Source organism: Martes martes, assembly GCF_963455335.1.
Source record: "Martes martes genome assembly, chromosome: 2".
Taxonomy (NCBI): Eukaryota; Metazoa; Chordata; class Mammalia; order Carnivora; family Mustelidae; genus Martes; species Martes martes.
This window is the reverse complement of record NC_137889.1, coordinates 103,684,201-103,708,901: the sequence shown is the minus strand read 5'-3', so window position 1 is coordinate 103,708,901 and position 24,701 is coordinate 103,684,201. Positions and strand designations below refer to the sequence as shown.

General features: G+C 35.7%; 1 protein-coding gene across 1 annotated transcript in view; it reads left to right on the top strand.

Moving 5' to 3' along the window:
* TACR3 (tachykinin receptor 3) overlaps positions 1-19,675 on the top strand; it is a gene marked incomplete at both ends in the record, with an annotated part of 74,190 nt that extends 54,515 nt beyond the window's left edge. Inside the window, 2 exons of the mRNA XM_080797430.1 lie at positions 17,955-18,151; positions 19,363-19,675. Of these exons, the coding sequence (XP_080653556.1) occupies positions 17,955-18,151; positions 19,363-19,675 (510 nt within the window). The remainder of the gene's footprint in view (positions 1-17,954; positions 18,152-19,362) is intronic.
* Positions 19,676-24,701: the final 5,026 nt, after the last annotated feature.

Here is a 24,701-nt window from a genome sequence, read left to right as displayed (position 1 = left end):
AAGAGTTTATAATTGTTCTTGGGGAAAAATGTTTTATGTGCATGAACACATATACATGTATACATATATACACACATATATATATATGTATGTGTGTATACATATACAAACTACTGTGTATATACTATATATAATAAAATATACCCTGTATATATACTTGTATATATTATATACAAGTTATATAACATATTAATGTTTCTTATATTAGAAATATTTTTATAATACATCTTGTCCTTTATCTCTGTACCTTTTGCGCTGTGTAGTGACCCACAAACTTGTACTAATGTTTCACTTCATATTCTCTAATATCCCACCTTGAAGTTTCCTCTGTAGCAAGTCACTAATTTCTGACATTACTGATATGAGTCCATAAAATTTAATTTTCTAGGTCACTACCAATTTTCCTGACACATTATGGAGAAGACTTAAATTTGATGTTTTAAAATATATTTCTGGAATCATTAGAGCAGAGGGTATCAGTCTTTCTCAGAAATTATTCATGCATCTAAAGGAGTAGATAGATAGGTTATTTTCTTTTTTCTCAGATGAACTTCACAAGCCAATTGAGATCTTAAATACTAATAGAAAAAAATCCAGAGATTGTTTTATTATTATATTATACATATTATGGTTAACCAATTAATTGGTTAACAATTAATTAACAATTAATATGGTTAACAATTAAATGACAGTCAAAGTGCTTTTTTAAAAACTTTTTAAAAAATTTATGGTCTTTTTACTGTTCAATTAATATTTTATTAACTAAGTTTAACATTGTTAATTTTCCAATGGTAAAACTAAAACAAATATCAAAAACAGAATGTTTATTATTTTTTTTCTTCTTGGCCATATAGTAGTTCTTTTTACATAGGAAAGCTTTTCAAGAAATACCTGTTATCCTGTTATTTTATAGAAATATGCTATGTAGGAGAAATGACAAAGTCACCGTAAGTATAAAATAATTAGTCTTGTTGTTTTTTTAAGCTGTAATAGAAAACATGAACTTGATGTTACTTCCTACTTTCTTCTTCCTCTCTCTCGCTATCTCTTTGTCTCTATCATTCACAATCACAGACACACACATTCACGCATAGATAGCAGGAATATGATGGGGAAAGAGCCATTCTTAAAATTCCTATTGTCTGCACACCTTCTGTTACAAAATTTGACAAAATTTCTTGGCTCTCTAGTACTGTGTGCATTTTACCCATTGCTCCCCAGCCTGCCGCCATAACCTTTGTTTGTCTTTACAAAAGGCATGTTTGCCACCAATTTACATGGTGCCAATGATTTAAAATTTGCTTATAAATTAGTCAGCTAAGGGAATGAAGTGAAAATGAGTATCTCAGCATGCCCAGAGTATCTAATGAGCCTGGTATCCATACTTCCATTTAATCTTCACAGTCTCTGCAAGAAAAGTGTTCTTATCTTTCCTTTACTAATAACACGATGATATGTAGAAAGATTAAGTAATTTTCCTAAGGTCACTAGCGTTTTATGAACAAGGCCTAGATATAAATCAAAGTCGTAGAGTCTAGTGCTTTTGACACTGCACTACATCACTGTGCAAAGAAGACTTCAAGGTTTGTTTCTGACTATTCCATAGACAGTGAATGCTTAAACATATGCCACTGGGAAGCCGTGGGATGAGCCATTAAAATTCTTTTGCCTCAATACTAAATAAAACCAAGTTAATAAAGCCTTAAAAATATTAGGGGGAAAATTCCTCTCAGCAACTCCTTAAAAAAAGTGTCTCTCCAAATTTGGAAATCATTTTTCCTAAGCCAAACAATGAATTACAGTATATTAATATAAATATTAAAACTGATATCAAAAGAAAACTGTTACTTTCTAGAAAACACAATAGATAATTAAAAACTCAAAAGAAAAAAATCTAGAAAATAAAAGAACTTAACACACCCATAAATGAGCACTTGAAAATATATTATCTTATATTTGTCATTGCTAAGGACAAATTGTGTCTCCCCAGAACTCACATTTTGGAGCTCTAAATCCTAATATGATTGTATTTGAAGATAGAGCCTATAGGGAAATAATTAGGGTTAAATGAGGTCATAGGGATGCAGCCCTGGTCCAATAAGAATAATGCCCTTAAAGAAGAGACACCAGATAGTTCATACTCTCTCTTTCTGAGCACACAAAAGAGAGGTCCTATGGGCACACAGTAAGATGGTGACTGACTACAGACCAGGAAGTCGACCTTCACCAGAAACTGACTATGCTGGCATCCTGATCTTGGACTTCCAGCCTCCAGAACTGTAAGAAAATAAATGTCTGTTATTTAAACCATCTAATCTATGATATTTTGTTATAGCAGCCTGAACTAAGACAGTTATTATTTTATTATTAGGTACTAAAATATAGTAGTAGTTTGGGCAGTTTTCCTCCATAGGATGCTTAAAAACATTATTTGAAATAATCTTCAATCAGAATCCATCATCTCATTTCACATTCGAGAAAGCTGAGGTTTAGAGAGATTAAATAACGTACAGAAGATCACACACATAATTTGCTAATGATGCTGTGTGTGACTAGAATTCATATCTCTTGGCTCTTCATCTATTCTTCTATCACAACACCCATGTTGTGAGACCAAATAATAACCACTTTGCATAGGCAAAGGCTCATTAGCGTCAGCACTATGACTTAAAAATATGACAATGTTAAAGACCATTTGTGCACACTGCAAAATTATCCATGTAACATTAATTAGTTTTATAGTACAGAGAGAATCCAAAGAGAAACTTTATAATGTCCTGTATGAAGATAAAAGTATATTTTATATATATTTTATTTATATTTTATATATATATTTTATTTATTTATATCACATTTTATTTATTTATATCACAACCCTGGACTGTGTATAAGAATGTCAATCATTTTATTTTCGATTACTCATACTATTCCATTCACATATAAATTTAATTTCATTTATTTGAAAAAAGGTAATCATGTGCTGTGTGTATTCTTCTAAACTCTAGAGATACTGGGATAAATTAAACTAAAATGTTAAAGGCCTTTAAGGAATTTGCATTCAAGCCGAGCAGAAAGACCTTCTGGGTAAATAAAATAATGACCAAATGTACTAAGAGTAGTACCTGAAACAGGAAAAAGGTTGATTGTTTAAGGACAAGAAATAAGAGTGTTGAAGTGTAAAGAACCAAGGGAAGGATGTAATGGGTAAGACTAGAGAATGGGGCAGAAGCAAAATGCAGTAGAAGTTTTAAAGAACAGTGAGAAGATTTTGTTTTATTCTGGATACAATGAGGAAATCATTTTCAGTAGAGAGTTACAGTATGTCTTTTCTTTTAGTCACTCTAGCTATGGAAGCAATGACCAGTTAGATGGTTATTGCTCTAGTCCAGGAGAAAGATAGTGATAACTTTCACAGAAGTAAAAGCAATAGAGATGAAAAAACTTGAGCATATTTAAGACATATTTTGGTGACTTGGCCAACAGGATTTGCCTCGGTATTGAATAGGGCAGTAATAATGAGGGGATGCAAAGACACAAGCACGGTATCTGAGTGTCTGGCTTCTGGTACAAGATGGGTAGTGATGTCACTTACTGAGACAGGGACATTCACAGAAAAAACAGCTTTGGAGACAGGGAGAGAATGGAAGGAGCTTTTTTTATACATAACATTTTGAGATGTCTCTGAGACTCCAGATGAATCATCCATCTGGAGGAAGATGGTGGCCTAAAAGTTCTACCTTCTGGTCTACAACTTGCTAATTCTCCTGAGTGAAGTAGCAACTAAGATAGGACAGTGGGCCAAGCTCAGAGGGGTGTGTGAAGCCCAGGGCTGCTGAAACCAGGAAAGAAAGGCCAGAGTTTTATGCATCAACCTCGTCATTCCTGAGACTGTGAGAATGCTAATGGTTCCACTGTGTCCACGTGGGGCAGACTGTCTTCTGCATCCTCCAAGAATACACGAGCAGATTTGCTGCTCGAAGAGAACACTTTCTGTTTATCTTTATAAGCAAGGATGAACAGGACCTGGAGTTGGACAAAAGAAATAAAAGCAGGGACGCCTAGCTGGTTCAGTCAGTAGAGCATGCAACTTTGATCTCAGGGCTATGAGTTCAAGCCCCATGTTGGCTGTAGAGATTATTTAAAATTTTTTTTAAATCTTAAAAAAAAGAAAGAAAAGCAAACTTCAGGGAACCCAGCTGCTAGAAATAAGACAAGCAGAGCACCTAGAATAAGCTGTATGTACTTCATGAACTAAAGCACAAAAGATAAGACCACTTAATTATGATTGAAAAATTATGAGCCTAAATACATGATTTTTAAATGTAAAACCCCAGTTGTTAAAAAGATGTCACCACTGCAAAGTAAAGAAATAAATCGAAACACAAATATACAAAATACCTAAGTATCATGAGGGAATAAGTAACAGGAGTTTAGAGGAGGGATCTAGGTTTGCAATATAAATTAATTCACTTGAATAACAAAGTACTCACTGTATAGAAGAATGTTTTATTTACCTTTATCTCCAGAATCAGCCCCTTCTACATCCTGATAACACTCCCTGTTAGAAAAGAGATGCATGCCTACTTGACATTTAACAGTACCATAAAACAATAATAACAGCAGGGCACCTCCAATATGTACCAAGTGCATCAATTAGAGTGAGGTAACACACAGAATACATGTAGCACAGTCTTTTTCATATAACGGGTCCTCAACAAATTTTAGTTTCCCTTCAGCTTTGGAGGCGACTATTTGTCCTTAATTTTTCTGAGGTATTTATTTATTTATTTATTATCCTCATTCTTAAACATTCTTATAAAACCAAATGCACCTACATGTTACTACCACATTCTGAGTTAATTTCTTACAATAAAAAGGCATTCCTTTCTTGATACCATTGCTGCTATTAAGAGAACAAAGTACCAGCTTCTAGAATATATATCTTGACTTGTATTTACTTTATGGTGCAAATAAATCTATACTGACACAAGATCACACTCTACAAAAAGAAGTTTGTGTGTGGAAATAGTTTCTGTAACCACCATTGAAATAAAAGACAGTGTACAATACAGACATGTATCTAACCTACTCTGTTAGTAGCATATCAAAATTAAATCCAAGAACATAATGAAATCTATGCTATTGTAATGGTCACTTTTATATATCAGCTTGACTAGGACACAGGATGCCCAGATAGCTTGTTAAACATTACATCTGGGTATGTTTCTGAGGGTGTTTCTGGAAGACATGAACATTTGAATTGGTAGACTGTGTATAGCAGATGTCCTCCCCAATGCAGGTGAACATCATCCAATTTGCTGAGAGCCTGAAAAGAACAAAAAAGTGGAGAATGGTTTAATTGTTCTCTGCCTGCCCATCTTAGTTGAGACATCAAATTCCTCCAGCAGCTTTCCTGGGTCTCCAGCTTGAACATGGTAAATCATGGGATTACTCAGCCTTCCTAGTTGTGTGAACCAAGACTATATATATATATATATAATCATTATATTTATATATTATATATCAATATATTAATATGATATAATAATTAATATAATTATATAATATATTAAATATAATTATTTAATAATAATTAAATATATAATATTATACTATAATTATATATAATAATATATAATATATATTCTATATATGCAAATATTATTGAACATCATATATATATGATGTTCAATAATATTTGCAGAATTAATGAATTAATGAAATATGAAGCAAGGGCATATGCCATTAGCTGAACTGATGAAGAATTGGTTATTTATCAGGAAAAAAATATATTCTCACTTAGATCAAACATATTTTTATATGAAAATGAAAGTGTTCAGGAATTGGCTGCTTCTAGCAAGGCCAAAAATATGGAAATATGTAGCATAGAATAGGAAACTGTGCAGTATAATGGATATCATAGCTCTGTTAGTCAGTGTTATCCAGAGAAACAGAACCTTAAGAAATATATATATTCATATATATAATTCATTCATATATATCTGAATATATATTACATATATAATTCATTTATTCCTATATTCATTCTTATATTCATTCATTCTCAAGACATTAAATATCTACAGGTCACTGACACTGAAATGTATATTATAAATCAATACTGCTTCTATGAGCTCTAGGTTTACATAATAAGGTACATACTTGATGTCCTTTCTTTGCCTATTTCTCAGATCTTTGAAAATTATGATGTATTTTACTGATCTCTGAGTCTTCAGGTGTGGCATAAAAGTAGACTTTTCCTGCAGTCATCCAAATGTCAGTGCATAGTACTTCCATTTATCCAAATATTAATTTCTAAGAAGAGTCATTCTTAAAAACTCCCCTTTCCCTCTCACCATTACCTGATCCATTACTAAAGCCTAATGGTCTTCCTCCCTAAAACAGCTCCTATCTCTATACTTTTCTCTGTATCCTTTGAAATAATTCTCCAAAATTCTTTCACAAGTCCACAGGTCCACCACAACAGCCTCTCCAACTCACTTCCCCAGGTCTACACTTGTTTCCCCAATTCCTCACTCAACAGCCACAAGGACTTTTTAATGAGATGTAATTTACATATAACATTATATTAGTTTCAGGGGCGCCTGGGTGGCTCAGTGGGTTAAAGCCTCTGCCTTCGGCTCAGGTCGTGATCCCAGGGTCCTGGGATCAAGCCCCGCATCGGGCTCTCTGCTCAGCGGGGAGCCTGCTTCCTCCTCTCTCTCTGCCTGCCTCTCTTCCTACTTGTGATCTCTGTCTGTCAAACAAATAAATAAAATCTTAAAAAAAAAACTATATTAGTTTCAGGTGGATAGCATAATGATTTGGTATTTGTATGTATTACAAAATGATCACTACATTAAATCTGGTTATCACCAATTTCCACACATAGTTAAAAATTCTTTTTTCTTGTGATAAGAACTTTAAAAACCATCTCTTTTAGTATCTTCCAAAATATGATAGAGTGTTATAACTATAGCCACCATGTTGTATATTACAAATGATGTTCTTAAAATGTAAATCAACTCATACAACCTCTTTGCAATTTTTCAGTAGTTCCCCCAATTTACTTAAGAAAATAAATAAAAGAAGTTGCAAACTCTGAAAATAACCTACAAGGTTCTACATAATCTTGCCACCATTCACTCTGCCAACCACCTTCTGTGCCACTTTGCCATTCATACACTGTGTTCTAATAACACTTGCTCTCAGTTGTTTGAACACATCAAACCTTCTTCCACTTCTTGGTCCTCACTCACACTGTTATCAGGGCCTAGAATGACGTGCCCTTTATTATTCCGTCTGTACATCCTCTAGGTTTCAGCTTAAATAGTGGTTCCTCAAATAGACCTTCCATTTTATTCTACAAATCTAGACGTCATTATTTTTCTCTATGGAATTTACTATAATTTGTAATTTCATATGTTTTCTATACTTACTTTTAAGAAATACCTCTTTGATAGGATATAAATGCTATGAAAATAGATAACATTTTTTTCTTTTTTAATTTAGCACTGTATCTCTAGAGTCTGGATCCTTGGTTTCTTTAGAAAAATGGTATTATTGTAAGACAATTGTCATATAAGTGTACAATAAATTAATTTTGCAAAAATAATTGACTTCCTTCCTAAGTCTGAGCCATCACCTGGTTCAAATCATCTTCTTAAACATTGTGCTAAACACAAAAGTCAAGGGCAATAATAATTATCTTAATTTAGATATAAGATATTTAAATGTATTTTTTGTTTTATTCACTTAAATAATACTTTTGAAACAGAATCAGAACTATAAATATAAAGAACAAACTGATGGTTGGACAAAAGGGATGAAGGGAAGTGGGAGATACAGGCTTCTGGTTATGGAATGAATAAGTCATAGGAATAAAAGGCATAGCATAAGGGTCTAGACAAAGAAGGAAAAAAAAGAAAAAGAAATTCTGCCTTTCTAGTTCAAAAATGTATATTTTGAAATCCTATTATGTGCATGATAGGGCCAAACACTGGTAAGATAAAGATAAATGATCCTTCTTGCAACTGAAGTGTCATTAAAATGCGTGAGAAAATTCAGTACCTTCAGTCAACAGGTAATTTATTCAATGTCAAGAACTATGCTAGCATGTCCACAATAGACAAACTATGGAAAGAACCTAGATTTCCATCAACAGATGAATGGATAAAGAAGATGTGGTATATATCTACAATGGGATACTGTGCAGCCATCAAAAGAAATGAAATCTTGCCATTTGCGACGACATGGATGGAACGAGAGAGTATTATGCTGAGTGAAATAAGTCAATCAGAGAAAGACAACTATCATATGATCTTCCTGATATGAGGAAGTTGAGAGACAAAGTAGGGGATTTCGGGGGTAGGGAAGGAAAAAATGAAACAAGATGGGATCGGGAGAGAGACAAACCATAAGAGACTCTTAATCTCACAAAACAAACTGAGGGTTGCTGGGGGGAGGGGGGGAGGGAGAGGGTGGTTGGGTTATGGACATTGGGGAAGGTATGTGCTACGGTGAGTGCTGTGAAGTGTGTAAACCTGGAGATTCACAGACCTGTACCCCTGCAGCTAATAATACATTATATGTTAATTAAAAAATTAAAAAAATTTTAAAAAGAACTATGCTAGGTTCTGGAGACATAAAAACAAATAATGCATATGCCCATATTTGGAAGGAAACAGAAACATGCTTGACTATAATATGCATCTGTGTTATAAGATGTAAGCATGATTTGCTGAATCTCATTAGGAAGTATTTAACAATACCTGCGTGAAGAAATGAGGGAAGCTACTGAGATAGGTGAGCTTGAGGTAACCTCCCAAAAGATGCATAGAGCATTTTACAGGGAAGGCTATCAGATCAGGACATTCCAGAGTAATAAGCACATGCTAATCACATAGGTTTATTTCAAGGTAACTACAAATCAGTACAATAAAATTATTTATAATCCATGCCTTTTTAGATTGTCACATATCATACAGAAAAATATGAATATTCAGTGGCTCATATCATTTTCTACCAGATTTAGCATAGCAAAGCATATTTTAAGTATTCTAGATTTATGCTATTTCAAAAAGCAATTAAAGTATGCACACCTTCAAGACAAAAAGCCAACTGCAAAAGTATGTTAAGACATTGGCTAGCATACTATTTCAGACCACAATATATTAATAACAGTGTATTTTTAAAAGGACAAGTTATGTCAACATAGCGCAAGATATAAAATCTCTTGGCTGGGCAAATGATGTCAGCCTCGCCTTTATCACCTGGCCAGGCACACTCCTGAGATACCAGATCCCCCTGCCCCAACTCCTGGAACAGAAAAGGAAGAGCTGACCCTAAATCATGTTGCCAGCAGCCAGAAGCTGATTGCAGCTGTTTGCTCTTTGACACTCAACTTCCCCACAAAGGTGATTGAGGCAGAAATTCTCTTCACTCAGAGCCCTTCTGTGAATGTCAAAGAATCTTAAATCCTAACAGGAACTATTTATTTGGGACTAAAGTAATCCTTTTCAGCAGACCTTCTTTATGGCTACTAGGTGAAAAGAATATAGAAGATTGTCAAGAATTGGTACTTCTTATCCATTTGTCTTTAAACATGCTCAACATAAATGAAGTCTGTGGAAGTAAGTGGTGCCACATGAGCCCATAAAATATATGAAGTTCTGAGTCCCTATTTCATAGCTTTAATGCAGATAAATCTGTCCATTTTCTCACAGCAATAGGTAAACCAGATTCCAACCTCAAGCTCCCAGCCCGCTCCACCATTCCAACTTCTTCTCTTGATCTTCCATCTTCCAGCTTTAGGACAAGATCTCATCTTACCTGAAGCTCAAATGGGCAATTCCTTGGCAAAAAAAAGGTTGTTTGACTATCCTTCACTTAGCCATTGCCTGAGCATGTTAAATGAGGAAAGAAGCCAGGGCTATTTCTAAAGGTCTTGAGAAAGAGAATGCATGCAGAATGAGCCCTTAGCTAAGGAAGAATTAAGAGACCCAGGAACCCTAGCTCCAAACTTGCCTTTGGGGTCTGGAGGAAGCACCCCACCTTCTGAGTCCTAAGCCTCTCATCCATGAAATGGAGAAGCTATATAGTCATAGGTTTGTCATGAAGGTTAGAGAAGGTTATATACTGGAAAGTTTATTTGTTAATGATTATAAAAAGCACTAAGCCTGTTACTAAAATCAAAAGGGAACACAACTCCACTGAGTCATCCATCAAGGTAACCCTCAAATGCATCTGCTGGCCTTGCCTCACCCAAAGGAAAATGTTGCTATCAGCATGATTTTCCTTTGCTGAGTCTCAAAATGAGTGTTAGAACCACCTGGCTGGTGCGTGGAGTGCAGCACCTGGGGTGAACACTGCATTCTGGAGCACAGAGCTTGTGGCACCAGAAGCTAGCACAGGGCGTTAAGGAGGGAAAAGATAAGGGAACAGAAGCTTTGAAAGGTGGGGTGAAATAAGCACAGGATATGTTTGAAAACATTGCTGTACCTTCTAGAGCTTAGAAAGGAGACATTTAAAATGCAAAGTCAGGAATGGGCTATTTACTGCACTCCAGTTAAAATGTAACAACCCAGGCCCTTTCCCTAAAAGCACAAATACTGATCAAAGAATTTCAAACTTCGTTCCCCTTACCAGACCACTATCTTGTAGTCAACATGTTGCGAATTATATTCTTGTATCACATTTTTGTGTTAATTTGCTAAACATACACTTTAACGTAATCCACATTTTTTAAACCATACTCATATTCCTTCCTGTTCTAATAAAACAGAAGCCTCAAACTTTGTCCCAATGGTCACAATATGTGACGATTTCTTTTCAAAAACTTTTGTTAAAATTGCTCTTGATTATTTGGATACTCAGGAAATGCTGGTAAATAAATCTACTTCTATTGTTTCTGTAAACCACAGAAATTGTTTTCTGGCTATTTCCTATTTTAATTTTCTTCCTCTAACCTAAGAAGCCATAACAGCTCTGCTCCTTCAGAGGTGAACACCCAAGTATAATAACAAAGAAGCCTTTTGCTTTAATCAGAGACCACTCTTCAGTTTAAGCTCAAGTGACAGATTCAATTGGATTTTTGAACTGTAGAACAACCAAGAAAAATCTATCATCTCATTCAGCAAGCAAGGTTTCTATATGCAGTGTCATTATTTCTGCTGCCAAGGAATTACCATGGAAAACAGTGCTCCTGAGGAAGACCATATATAACCTAAGAGAGGCTCATCTGATGCAAACGGAGATCCTAGTCTATTTCTGATATTGATAAGAGCAATTCTACAGGTGATCCAAACCTCTCTGGAAGTCTCCATTTCCTGGGACCCTGTAGAGTATTTGCTGGCATGAAGCTATATCATCTAGTGTTCTCCGCATTTCAAACACTTGCTGGCTGTTCAGGTGGCCATAACAAAATACAATAGACTGGTGGTTTAAACAACAGACATTTATTTTTTCACTGTTTTGGAGGTGAGTCATCTGAGTGGAAGGTGCTGTCGGAGATGGTTTCCTCTAAGGCTTCTCTGCTTGGTGTGCAGATGATGCAAACCTCTGTCTTGCATTGGCTTCCCTTTGTGTGTCAGTGTTCCAATCACTTTTTCTTTAAACAACACCAGTCATACTGACTGAGGCCCCCCCCTAATGAACTCATTTTAACTTAATTATCTCTTTTAACCCCCTATCTCCAAATTCAGTCTCATACTGAGGTACTGGGGATTAAGACATCAACATGAATTTTGAAGACTGACATCACCAAGATGACAAAATAAGACATCTCTTGTTATCTCTTTAATAACAATGTGGCATCCATCCAGAGGCAAAAGTGCTTTTGTGGATGCTGAAGGATCTAGATAGATCTGGTGCGGTCCAAGAAAGAGGAGAGTCATTTTGAGGAGGCAGGCCTGCATCCAGGAGGCTAAAACAAGGTCCCAGCTATAGACCCAAATCCTGGAGGATTTGGATCTCGCCTCATTTGGATTTGGTTCTTTCACCAGCACCAAGGCGAAGGGATCTGGGAGGAGTCCCACCCACCATGAGTCAGGTAACGGATATAGAGACCTCTGTGCAGCTGTGGACCCTACCATGGCCTGTGAACCAACTGTAGCTCCTCTTAGCTCCAGTCCAGGAGCCCTGGAAAACACTGATTTAGATAATCACCCATGGACCAGAGAGCCATGTGGAAGTCCAGGAGTCTAGCAGAGAAGTTCTAGCACAGCATTAGAGGAAAAAAAGTCTAAGGCAGATGCCGTGGAGAGGGTAACAGGAACAGCTTGACCGCACCCACATCACCTCTCCCTGAAAGTGATACAGCTCAGTGCCAAGAAGGTCTTTCTCAGGGGTGATTTCTCCCCAGGGGAGAAATGGAAGTATGTGAGTGAATGAGTGAGTGAGTGAGTACTCACTGCCCCAGCTCTGCAGGGTGCTGCCAAAAAGGCCCATTTCTCTCCCTCCAGTCAGAGAACTAAGTCATGAGCTGCTGAACTAGGAAGCAGGTGAGTGGCTGGGAAAATAGCAATCAGGGTACCTGGAACCCGGCAGAGGGGCTTGGATTCTACTACCGGTCATGGACTCTACAGGAGGCCAGTCCACAAGGAGCTTGGGATGCCTCCCTGCAGGTCTCCTACTGGCCCAGTTATAAGACGAATACAGTCTGAGGATCTGATGTGAAACGTGGGGACTATAGTTAACTAGACTGGATTATATACTGGAAGGTTGCTAGTAAAATTTCACTGTACTTACCACACATGCACACAAACCAAAAACGGTAATTATGTGAAAGCTTATTGTGGTAATCATCTCACAAACCATGCATGTATCAAGTTATCACATTGTACACATTAGATAACAATTATATCTCAATAAAGCTAGAGATAAATAAATAAATAAATAAATAAGCAAACCTTGTAAATTTAACCAAAGAATGGGGGAACACAATTTGCTCCATAAGAAACCTCCATACATTTTTATTTCCAACCATGATCCCATAACATCAGTCTTTACACATCTTGCTTTAATATACTTCCTTTTCTTAATTTCATTTCATCTTCCCTTTTGTGGGCTGCACCGCTTTCTTTGGCTTTAGACCATCATAAGCCTAAAATCTTATGATGCTCTCAAAGTTTAAGTTTTCAATGGAAAAAAAGAAAATACACTAAAAACAAAGCATAATAACATGTAAAGAAGGAGAGTCCAAATACAACACTGCACACACACACACACACACACACATGTTTTCCACACTTGAACCTACACACACACACACAGATTATTCTCATTTGTTTGGAGTTGACATAACTTCTCACAGACATGACTCTACACTAACTTAACTACATTCTCACATTGCTTGGGGATGGCACCAGTGTCACATTTCTTGGACGACACTAACAGGGTGCCTGTATACTTTTTTTTTTTTAATTTTTATTAACATATATTTTATTATTTTCCCCAGGAGTACAGGTCTGTGAATCATCAGGCTTACACATTTCACAGCACTCACCATAGCACATACCCTCCCCAATGTCCATAACCCCACCACCCTCTCCCTCCCCCCCACCCCAGCAACCCTCAGTTTGTTTTGTGAGGTTAAGAGTCTTATGCTTTGTCTACCTCCCGATCCCATCTTGTTTCATTTTTTTCCTTCCCTATCCCCCACAAGCCCCCACCATGCCTCTCAAATTTCTCATATCAGAGAGATCATATGATAATTGTCTTTACAGCACCTGTATTCTTATCTAACTCTAAAATCACTAGCAAAATTCAACTCGGCTTCTAGACCATGGTGCCTTTTTTTTCACAACTGTTATTACTGGGTTCTTATTTTCTTTCTCAAAACTGAAATTTTTATGCTTACCGAATGTAACTGCAACAGCAAAAGCTGAACCTAAATAGCCCGTGAAATGGTACTTTTTCTTTTGACGCTTTTGTTGAAATTTTTCCCATACTTACTTTGGAGAATATATATTTTAATTTGCTAATGTGTGGTTAAAATAAGCAGGTTTGCAATTTTGACTTAAAGAAATATAACGGTCCGTTTAAGAACGTTTGTGAGGATAAAAGGTTTGGTGAAGTGGTAGGGTGTGACCCATGGGACGGTCCTCCAGAACATACGTTCTGAGGGATTCTAATCCAAACAAGAAGCTTCCTGTCACATGGCGTTAAAAATTTCCAGTTCATACATTTGGGAAGAATAAATCCTCTACTAAAGAATATAATCCTAGATATATTTTATGGTTGGCACTATTCCATTTCATTTCCTAGACTTAATTTTTTTTCTCTTTTATGACCTAAACCCCAAATCATCTCTCCTACACTAATTTAATATGAATGATAAGAACAGCTGCAGGCATTCCAGTCTAATCTGTACAGGATACAAAAATCAAGGATTTTTTTTTTCCCCTTTGATACACAAAGAAAAGGTGCCCAAAGCTTATTTTCACTTACCAGGTCATGCATTTCAATCCTATCTATGTGAGTAAAGTGGATCCTTAACTACTAAAAACAGGCAATAGAACTGTAGGAACTACATCACTTATCCCACCTCCCTTCTTCCTCCTGCTCGTAAGTGTCTGTGCCAAGGACGGTGGGCAGCCACAACTGTTCTTGTTGCCATGGAAAATGGAAAATAAATCCCATTGCCTCAGAAGTGGGACACATCTCTGATTTATGAAATACCCAACATCAATCGATCGTTTGTATCAAGTGGTAACACATGGTGAAAGATTTGAATTGTCTCTACCCCAGTCTCTTATCTTGCCTAAAAATTTCAGGATTTTCAGGAAGGCTACCAAACTGAATACCTTTCCTGAATAGTATTTATATGCTAGTGCCATCGCCCAGCCATGAGACTCAGGGGAGCTGCTCAAGGTATTTGCGCATCTATCCTTGTTCAAGGTTTGTGCTTCAAAGTGCTCTTTTGCTTTTGACACTTGACAAAGCAATGCAATTTCTCCCACCAAAAGACCCCGCTTTGCATTTACATTACAGCTGGAGTCCCGAAAGTTTGATATTGTAAATAATTCCACAAGATTGTGTGAGCAGAGACTGAAGCTAACAGTTAAAATGTATTTTATAGAAATAAGTGAAGTATATTATAATCATGTGGAAGATCTTTTCGTTTAGAGTCCTTTTGATTTTTCCTTATTTTCAAATCTTTTAGGGTCTTTTAGGGTCTCTTAGATTTTTCCTTATTTTCAAATAAGTTTCTAAGTGTTTTATAACAAGGTCCATAAGGCCCTATATCCATGAATTAGAAGTTATCTGAAATTTCCATTCCAGAGGCATTTTCATTTAATTTAATTTTCCACATCCACTTTAATTTTTCCACACTATGGACTTCTTCCACACTGATGGCTGGAAGACACTTAAAAGATTCTAATAGCCTTTGTAGGTCTTTAATTACTATTGTTGGAAAACAATTTCATGCACAGGGAGTTTGTGGTCAGCCTGCAAAAAAAAGCATTCCAAGAAGCTCTTATGCATATTTGCTGATACCATATTTAACAGAGTAGCCTGTACCATGTTCATACTGATATAGATTTTTTTTGCCCTTAACATTAATTCAGAATAAATTTAATGCTTTCACGCACCTAAAATATTGATTATATGATTTGTACACTCATACTCTTTTGAATTTGTTTGCCTAGAAAAATGAAAGAGCAATAAAATATTGAGCTCATTTTATACATATATGCCTACTTTAAACTTAGAGGATAAATGATACCAGTAATTAATGACCAAGTAAAATCAAAGACATCGCTTCACCCCCATATGACTCTTAGTTTCTTTTTTTTTTTTATTCACTTTCATGTATTTATTTTAAAAAATTTCTGAGCACTGATTATGTATGAAATCCAATCTATGTTCCTGAATCCATCAGCAAAAAACAAAGCAAGCAGAAAATTCTTGCTCTTTTATATTCCAACATGAGGAGACAGAAAGTAAAGAACAAACATAAAAAACTGAAAATAAAGAGCAAGCTACGGAGCTGGGGCTGGACGGGCAGACTGCAGTCTTACATGGGTTGGTCAGAAGGGAGTCACAGAGAAAGTAACAGCTGTGCAAAGGCGAGAAGAGCATGAGGGTGGTACCCCGTGGGAATAACTGGGGGACCAGTGTTCTGGAGGGCAAATAATTGGGGGCAGGAGCTTGCTTGTCATGTTCAAGAAGTAGTATGATGTTCGTATAGTCAAAATTAAAAGGCAGTAGAACTTGTTTCGTTCAGTCTTCTATCCCAGGGCTAGTTACCAGGCACTGAATCATTCTTGCTTATAATAAACTAGTAATTTCTCATAAATATTACTTCAATTTCATACACACATGTTCATATTCACCACATTTCCATGTATTTTTTATTTACATTTTTTTCATTATATTGTAAGCTTCTTCAGGATAAGAGATGGGTCCTCTACTCATTATTTTTCTCTATTCTGTTTTCTAGACCCAAGAAACATTCAATAATGTTATTAATGTAAGTAGGAAGAGAAAAGACTTAGGAATCTTAGTTTTAAAACTCCAGCCTTGTTTCATGAATCACAGTGATCAAATCTTTTGGTCTTTGCCTCAGTTTCCTAAAGCACAATTGAAAACCAGCTAATCAGTTGTTAAATACATGAAGCATTGTATAAATGTGAATTATAATAAAATGTGGTTCTTATTTACATTCCACAAATATATAAATAAGAAATCAGAGAGATAAATGCAGAAATCTGAATACAGCTTTTCAGGGAAAAAAAATCAGTTTAAAGAGCATTGAGAAAAAAAAATGCTTTTGGTGGTATGGCCATTGATAACATTCTGTGAGCTATTGACCTAGATCTTCAGCTCTGATGACACTTAATACTAGTTACCTGGACGGTACAGTGATCAGGCTCTTGGGAAAGCTTTGCCTTCCACATTGATCCATTTCCTGCTTTGCCTTGTTCTAGAATCATGTCTCTCTTAACTCTTACCTTGCCAACTTTTCATCTGAATCCCTAACTTGCAGTGAAACGATGAGTCCAGTCCATAAATATTGTATTTTCTTAGTTCTAAGATGCCTCATAAATCACTGATGTCAGGACTCTCTCTGATTTCTGTGCTGATCTGACTAGGGATAAGCCCCCCAATTCTTTTATTTAACATATATCATTCTAAACATTTTACTATCTCCAAATTGCCAAAAGAAGTAAGGACAAATTTAGTAGGCAGATTGCTAGTGAGAAATATTAAATAAAGTCATCATATTATTATTATCTCCTTTTCCACACAAAGCCAAGCTGCTTTGAGTGTACCTTTCTCATAGTCACAGACAATGGACAGATTTTATTTCATTTAGGGACACATAAAATATCCTCCCGTTCAACCTACTATTTCAAATTATACATTGTCATTCATTATTCATTAATTCCATATCTAATTATTTATCTTCAGCTATATTCTTCATATTGTGCTAGATTCTGAGAATATTAAGATAATCAAGACATTCTCTCTGCCATTTAGGAAGTTAAGGCCCAGTGGTGGAGAAATAGAAGTTGATAGGTTACTTTGGCCAGGGCTTTCTAGAATATTTTGTTTCGAAGGTCTGGAAAGCAAGGAAACAATCCGTGCTTACCAAATTCATAAGACCTAATGTATAAAAGAGTTGGTTGTCTATTTATAAATTTAAAGTTAATGATATTTCCTCAGACTAATGTGAATATTCATAATCACTGTCCAGAGAAACCTTCCCCAATACCAGATTATGAGAGAAACCAAGTTGACATTCTAAAGGTTGACTCATGAGCATGGTATTAGAGTAAAGAAATCTGAATAGTCTTAAACTATATAGTCAGGCTATAGTAAATATGGAGGAACCAGCCCAGCCCTTACAGCCTAAATTACCTAGACCATGACTCAACAGTCAGTTTCTCTAGAAAATTTAATGATTTTTAAATTTTCCAAAATTGACCTCTTTACTTCTTTCTTTCTAGGTTGTAAAAATGATGATAATTGTTGTGGTGACATTTGCCATCTGCTGGCTGCCTTATCATATTTACTTCATCCTCACTGCAGTCTATCAACAGCTAAATAGGTGGAAATACATCCAGCAGGTCTACCTGGCCAGCTTTTGGCTGGCAATGAGCTCGACCATGTACAACCCCATCATCTACTGCTGCCTGAATAAAAGGTAGAAACGAAATTATCAAACCCAAGTTTCTTGTCCCTCCTGGCTTAGCTGAAAGCGTATGATGTTGTTCCAGCTTCTTGGTGCAAATGAAAAATGGCAAAAAGAAGGAAAATTTTAAAAATTCACTGAGGGGAGTACAAAGCTTGATTTTTTTCCTAGACTTCAACCTACTTTATGAAATATCCCACCTTAACAATTACACCCTCAAAACGGTGAACTTAGAAGTTTTAACTGGGAAATTTTTATATGGCCTAAATTCTCCCTCCAAACCCTTCCAAATTTTGTCTGCACAAAAAGAAAAAAAATTCCATCGTGATTGAAGGAGGTGAGTTGAATACGTGCTTGAGTTCTCAAAGAAACGAAGACACTTCATAGAAATATACAGATAATTTTTATAAGATGGGGAGAGAGGATGGCATATGAGTCTCTATTAACAAGGATATCTTGTAAACACCTTGGTTGTATGTAAAAACACATGGAGAGGCAGGGGTAAATTTCCTATGATTGATGATTCCCTAAAAAACCAATGTGTTTTGAGCACAACTAGAAACAGAACTTCATGTGAGTAACTGTGAGCCAAATCCTAAACTCTCTTTGCAGTGGGGCCTCCATTACACTGTCCCTTCAGTTTGTTAAACACTTAATTCTTCCTTTTTTTTTTCATTAATTGCATAAGCCATGAATCAATTCAAGCCACCCCACAAGCAGTACATCTGTTTTTAATCAACTTCACGTAATGGTTTACAAAACAAAGGATTGTGTGCTTTCATATATCATTAGATAAAAACCTTCAAGATTAGTAATTAATTCTAACATTAAATGGGACTTTAATGTGAAAATGTGTGATCATTTCTGAAAGAAGCGATTTTAAAATATGTCATTTTTAAGTGCCTTAACCACCAAGCCTAATTCAATTACACTTCTGCAAACGTATAAAATGACTGAAGAAATGTACACTGTTTCTTTGGCATAAGGATTACCTGACACCGTGCTTTCACTCTTCGAATACTTGCTTCTCATTGATAAGACATTAAAATTCAAACACGAAAACTTGAAGGACTAATACCAATACTGTGGCATACATTTTAAGAGTTTGGCAAACTCAAAACTTGATTTTGTTTAATTGCCTGAAGTAGGGCTTTCTGTGACAGTTGAAGGGGATTTCCACTTGAAAACATGATTTTTTCTTTCTGTGGCCTGCTTCTCTTCAGATTTCGAGCTGGCTTCAAAAGAGCCTTCCGCTGGTGTCCTTTCATTGAAGTTTCCAGCTATGAGGAGCTGGAACTCAAGACCACCAGGTTTCTCCCCACTCGGCAAAGCAGCCTGTACGCGGTGACCAGGATGGAGTCCATGACAGTGGAGTTTGAGCCCAGCGATGCAGACAACACCAAATCCAGCCGGAAGAAGAGAGCGACTCCAAGAGATCCGAGCTTCAGTGGTTGCTCCCACAGGAATTCCAAATCTGCTTCCACCACATCAAGTTTCATAAATTCGCCCTATACCTCTGTGGATGAATATTCTTAAGTTCATTTCATAAACAGGCAGATTATAAAATATAAGCCCTATTCTCCTGTTTAGAAGTCCTGTCCTACCTACTCTCTGGAAACAGAGGGCAATTTTGGGCAGCCGGGCTTCAACTGAGGAAGGTAGAATAGAAATGTAACAAAGACACTATTAAGATATTTGACCCCTCAAAAATTAAATGAGCTATCCATTTATTCTTTGAAAACTCTAAATTATTACATCAACAAACTAAAAATAGATTTGAAATATACTTCTAAAGTTTTTTCTCATTTAAAAATTCCAATTATATATTTACAACACAAAGTAACATATGATTTTTCCAAGAGATTAAAAAAGCTTTAAAAATATAATGTTGTGAGTGAATAAAAACAAAATCTATATAAATGAAACATTTTCATCTATAGCTATAAAACAGAAAAAAAAATGACTCCTATTCCCACTAGAATGAAGGAAAATTGCCTCGAAGAGTAGGAATTAATGAAAATCTTTGCTCAAATGAACTTACTTTCTAGAATGAAAAGTTTTAAAGATTTAAAGATTTTCTCCATGAAATGTAATTGGAAAGGAAATCTAGTAAAATTATTAGACAGCTGTACAGGTCATTCTCTTTATTATTTTCTCTGACAAAATGGCTTCAAAAGAAAAAAAATAATCCTTTACTTTTTGACCATTATATAAAGTACCAAGCTAAGAAATAGTCCAAGTTAGGGCTACTTTTTCCTTAAAAGGACAAAGCAAATTCCTATGATCCTCTTTACTTTATTTTTCATAAATATTTTTCAAAAATTTTAGAAAACAGGCAGATTATAAAACATTAAAGATGCCTTCTAATGAAGGAAGGAAGAATCCCATTTGTCTCTGAAACTGGCTACCAACTTTTAGGCAAGAATTAAAGATGTCATTCATAATTATGATGGCAGACAGGAACATCCACCAGCTCCAAAGGAGGAAGTACTTCTCCCCATAATTCAAGGAAAAAGCTTAAGACGGACATCGACTTTATCAATTTTACAGCGTCCTTCTCCTGTCCTCTCCCTCCATTGAAAATAAGAGTAAAGACTAGGGAAAAGTATCAGAAAGTAGACTCAAATGCAAGTCCTTAGAAAATAAGTCAATGTATCACCCATATGTACTAACGAACATGTGTAGAAAGGTGAGTCAACTGTTGGAATAGAAAGTAGAACAAGAGTTTGGATACATGTGAACTAATACCAGGCAAACGAGAGTATAATTTACACCTTTCCACAGAGAGATTTCTTTTTGTCTGTTTAAATAATTCAGACATCCCCCAGAAAGAAATGAGCTAATGGTCCTAAAGAAGCATCTGTTTACTATAAAAAAAAATTTACTATCATATTTCTGAGATCTCTAACAAAAAAAAAAAAAGCACACTTTAAGTGTAGATTTCAGCGCTATAAATATTTCTTTGAATTAAAGATACTGTCAATTTTGCTCAAAAACCGGAAACCTGAGAATGTGTATGTACAATACAAACTTCTCAGAAAGTTTAAACTATTCAGTTAGATTTTTGTTAAAGCTATCCAGCTAAACTAATTACTTGTAATGCTTTATTGGATTGTTATGCCTCCACCAATACAGAACCAACTATTATGAAGAACAAGGTAAAAGCAATTATTCAAAAGCAAATCATGGTCCATTGCTGCCACTACATTAAATTTTCCAATCCGCTTTCCTATTTTGGGCCCAAATCCAGAAATATCTAATTAGTACAAAGTATTAAAAAAAATCTATACAACTCCACCATGTGTTTAAGCTGATTTCTTCTGATTGTACCAATAAACAGACTCACATATATACACTCACAAGTGTGCAAATACAATCATTCTAATGTATGTAACAGCTTCAAAGAATTAAATTAAAAACTAAATGCTAAAATAGTAAATGGTTGTTACACAGTAGCCACAAAAAGATCAACAAAATCTATGAGGCTTGTGTGCATGCTCTGGATGAGAAATATATCATTGTTTAGGATTTAATTGTTGAATATAATTTTTTAAATGTTCATTCCAAAACATGTAAATGCTTATCCTACAATGTGAAAGTGTCAAGAAAAAAGTCTCATATTTTAAAGCAAACGATAATTATCTTCTTAAATTTACAAATGATTCTGAGACTAGCATTAATTAACATTCTAATTGCATAGGGCCATATTCAGCTGCAGCCCATGAACGTGAAGTTTGGCTCTCGGGTTCACTGTAGTTAGCCACCACCAAATACAGTTTGAAAAACCTAATTCCTGGCCTTCTTATGCTAGGAAAATTTAGTATAATTTGCTAAGACATCTAAGGAAAAATATTACTTCAATCTGCTGTTTTGTTTGGTTCCGTTTGTTGTTTGTTTGTTTGTTTGTTGGGGGTTTTCCAGGAGATTAGTTGTTGCTGTGCTTACCAACTTTCACCTTTCGAGTGTGACAGAAATACCTTAGGTCCAGATGGCACTAAGAAAACTGACATCATTCACTTGGTATTTATGACCTTAAAGGAAAGTTATGAAGCAGAATTTTTAAGGTTTAAAAATAATAATAAAATGAGAACAATGTGAAAGGGAGAGGATTTTAGCCCTTTTGTCTGAATTTTGACACTGAGAATTATGGAATAATACACATGGAAATCATATCCAATAGAGGTCACTTTAAATAAAGCTATGCTGATATGTTCACATGTATCAGGGCTTAGAATAATTTACCTCCAAAATTCACCCTACCCTCTGATGTGAAAGTTCACTCCAAATCTTTTTCATTATTTGAAGGTAAAAACTGACTAGAAATAATAGGCGGATGGTTAAAACATCCTAGGATATTTTAGATTTAGGTCAGCAACTGAAAAATACAAAATATTTTGAGAAAAGTCTGAGTGAATCAAAAAGACTTGCATCATTTTAAGTATTTTTTAAAAGACCAATGTAAATAAATAATGAAGGCTGTATTTTCATTATTTTGTGTCTGGAAAAAGTGTTTTTGAAATTATCTGCATAGGAAAATATTAAAGCAAACATGACTATTGCAGAACATTATCTAACATCTTTTATTTTTTTAGCAAGCTTAGTACTCTGCTGCATTACTCCATCTCCCAACTTCATGAGGATGACATTTCTGACCCAGCAGCCAAATCTGTATTCTTCTCCAGATCCTGCCAATCTCTTATCAACAGAGATCCGACCAACTTCAAAGTGACCTCCGTGCTTACAAAGCATGCAGAAGAATGCCAAGAAGCTTACCATCAAACCTCAGAAGCACAAAATAAAGATGAAAAAAATCAATGCTAGCCAGCTCGGATTTGAGCTTGAATTTTGTTAATGCAGAATTACATCAAAAAACTTCTATTAGTGTCTGGTAAATTATTCCATGGAATGCAAAGTCAGGAGAGTTACAATTTCTCATACTTTTAACAGTAACAAATTGAGATCCCACTTGTTGCTGGTAACATTCTAAAAGTTAAGGAAATGAAGCATGACACAGGCCGTGTAGAATAATGTTGTAATAATTTCCCTTAGGGCTAAGCAGGAATGAAGAATAGCTCTGTACAAGGTCAGTGATTGTGTGTTATAAAATAGTTAGGCAAAAATTGTGTACATAAGAAATAAATAAATATAAAGTTTGTAGCTAGTGAATTAAGTATTTTTAAGTTGTTCTGATTATACTGAATAGTTTAATACATTCATACCCTATGTATATGTGGTTAATATGTGACAGATTTGATTTTGCTTTTTTCTTTAAGAATATTAAAAATAATATTAAAAACAAAAGCAGTCCTAGTATTTCCCTACTGGCTAGCAAAATATATATTATGGAAGATCCTATATTGTCTAAACACACTCACCCTCAGAACTATATTGTGCTTTGCTTTCTTCCTTAGTTTTCCTCATTGAAAATATCTAGTTTCTCTAAGTTAACTTGATGCAGGAAAAAAGCATGTATGGAAAGAAAAGTTATCAAAATGCACAAAATATTCTGTGTGGAGGGTACATGAATTGGAATATAGAAGGGAAAGAGTATGAAGTTGAGTACAGAGCATAGCATTTTAGAGAGCATCAGATCTCTAATAAATGACAGATGAGTTTAAATCTAAGCCTCACCAACAGCTAGCTGGGGTAACGGGGGCAAGTAAATCTGCTCGAAGCCTCATTTAACTGATCAATAAAAAATAGAAAATGGTGATTTCTTCAAATGCTGATGTGAGAACTGAATGAGCTAATGCATGAATAGGGGAGGGCCAAACAATAAACACATGTTCAAAACATCATTAGTATCATGATGTGCATGAGGAGAATATTAAAGGAGCCTTTTCATGCCTGTATCATTCTGCCCCCATCCAATGCTCTTTGAGGCGTTAGTAGCCATATAGACTCCTATCCCTTAGCCCTGGGCCATTTTCAGAGTCTGCACAAGACTCTGGATTATGTATGAGTGTTCTGGGAATGTGCTACCTGGCCCTGGGCCCCCAGACAGGGGAAAACTGGATAGGTGAAGGGTTAGAAATGGCCAGTTAATAGAAGTAGCTTTGGGTGCATGAAGTTAAATCACTTCTTAGGAAAGATGCAGCCATTTTAGGTTGAAGAATAAGAATGTTAAACTTCAAAAGAAAACAGATGAAGGAGAGAACGCAGAAAAATTTCTTTTCAGGTTTCCTGGGCAGCTCCGCAGTCTGTTTTCTTTGTGTTCTCCCGTCTGCTCTGAGAAGAGTGCCCAGAGACAATTCCATGTCAGGTGTCAGCAGTGACCCTCATTGCCTATCCATTTCCAACAGCTGTAAAGACATCTTCCTCGATCTACTTCCTCAACCCCACCCAGATACAAGCCAAGTATCCTCCACCATATCTTACCAACTTATCATAAAGGGAAGAGAAAAAAAGAAGCAGGATGTCTTCACTGGTCCACCACACATCCAAAGCATCAGGACATCCTCTAAGCTCTTAAAATATACCCAAGGTTCAACTGATACCATGTCAACTGCTACAAATCTGGTTCAAGCTACCATCATCTCCTACCTGGCTTATTGCCAAAGTC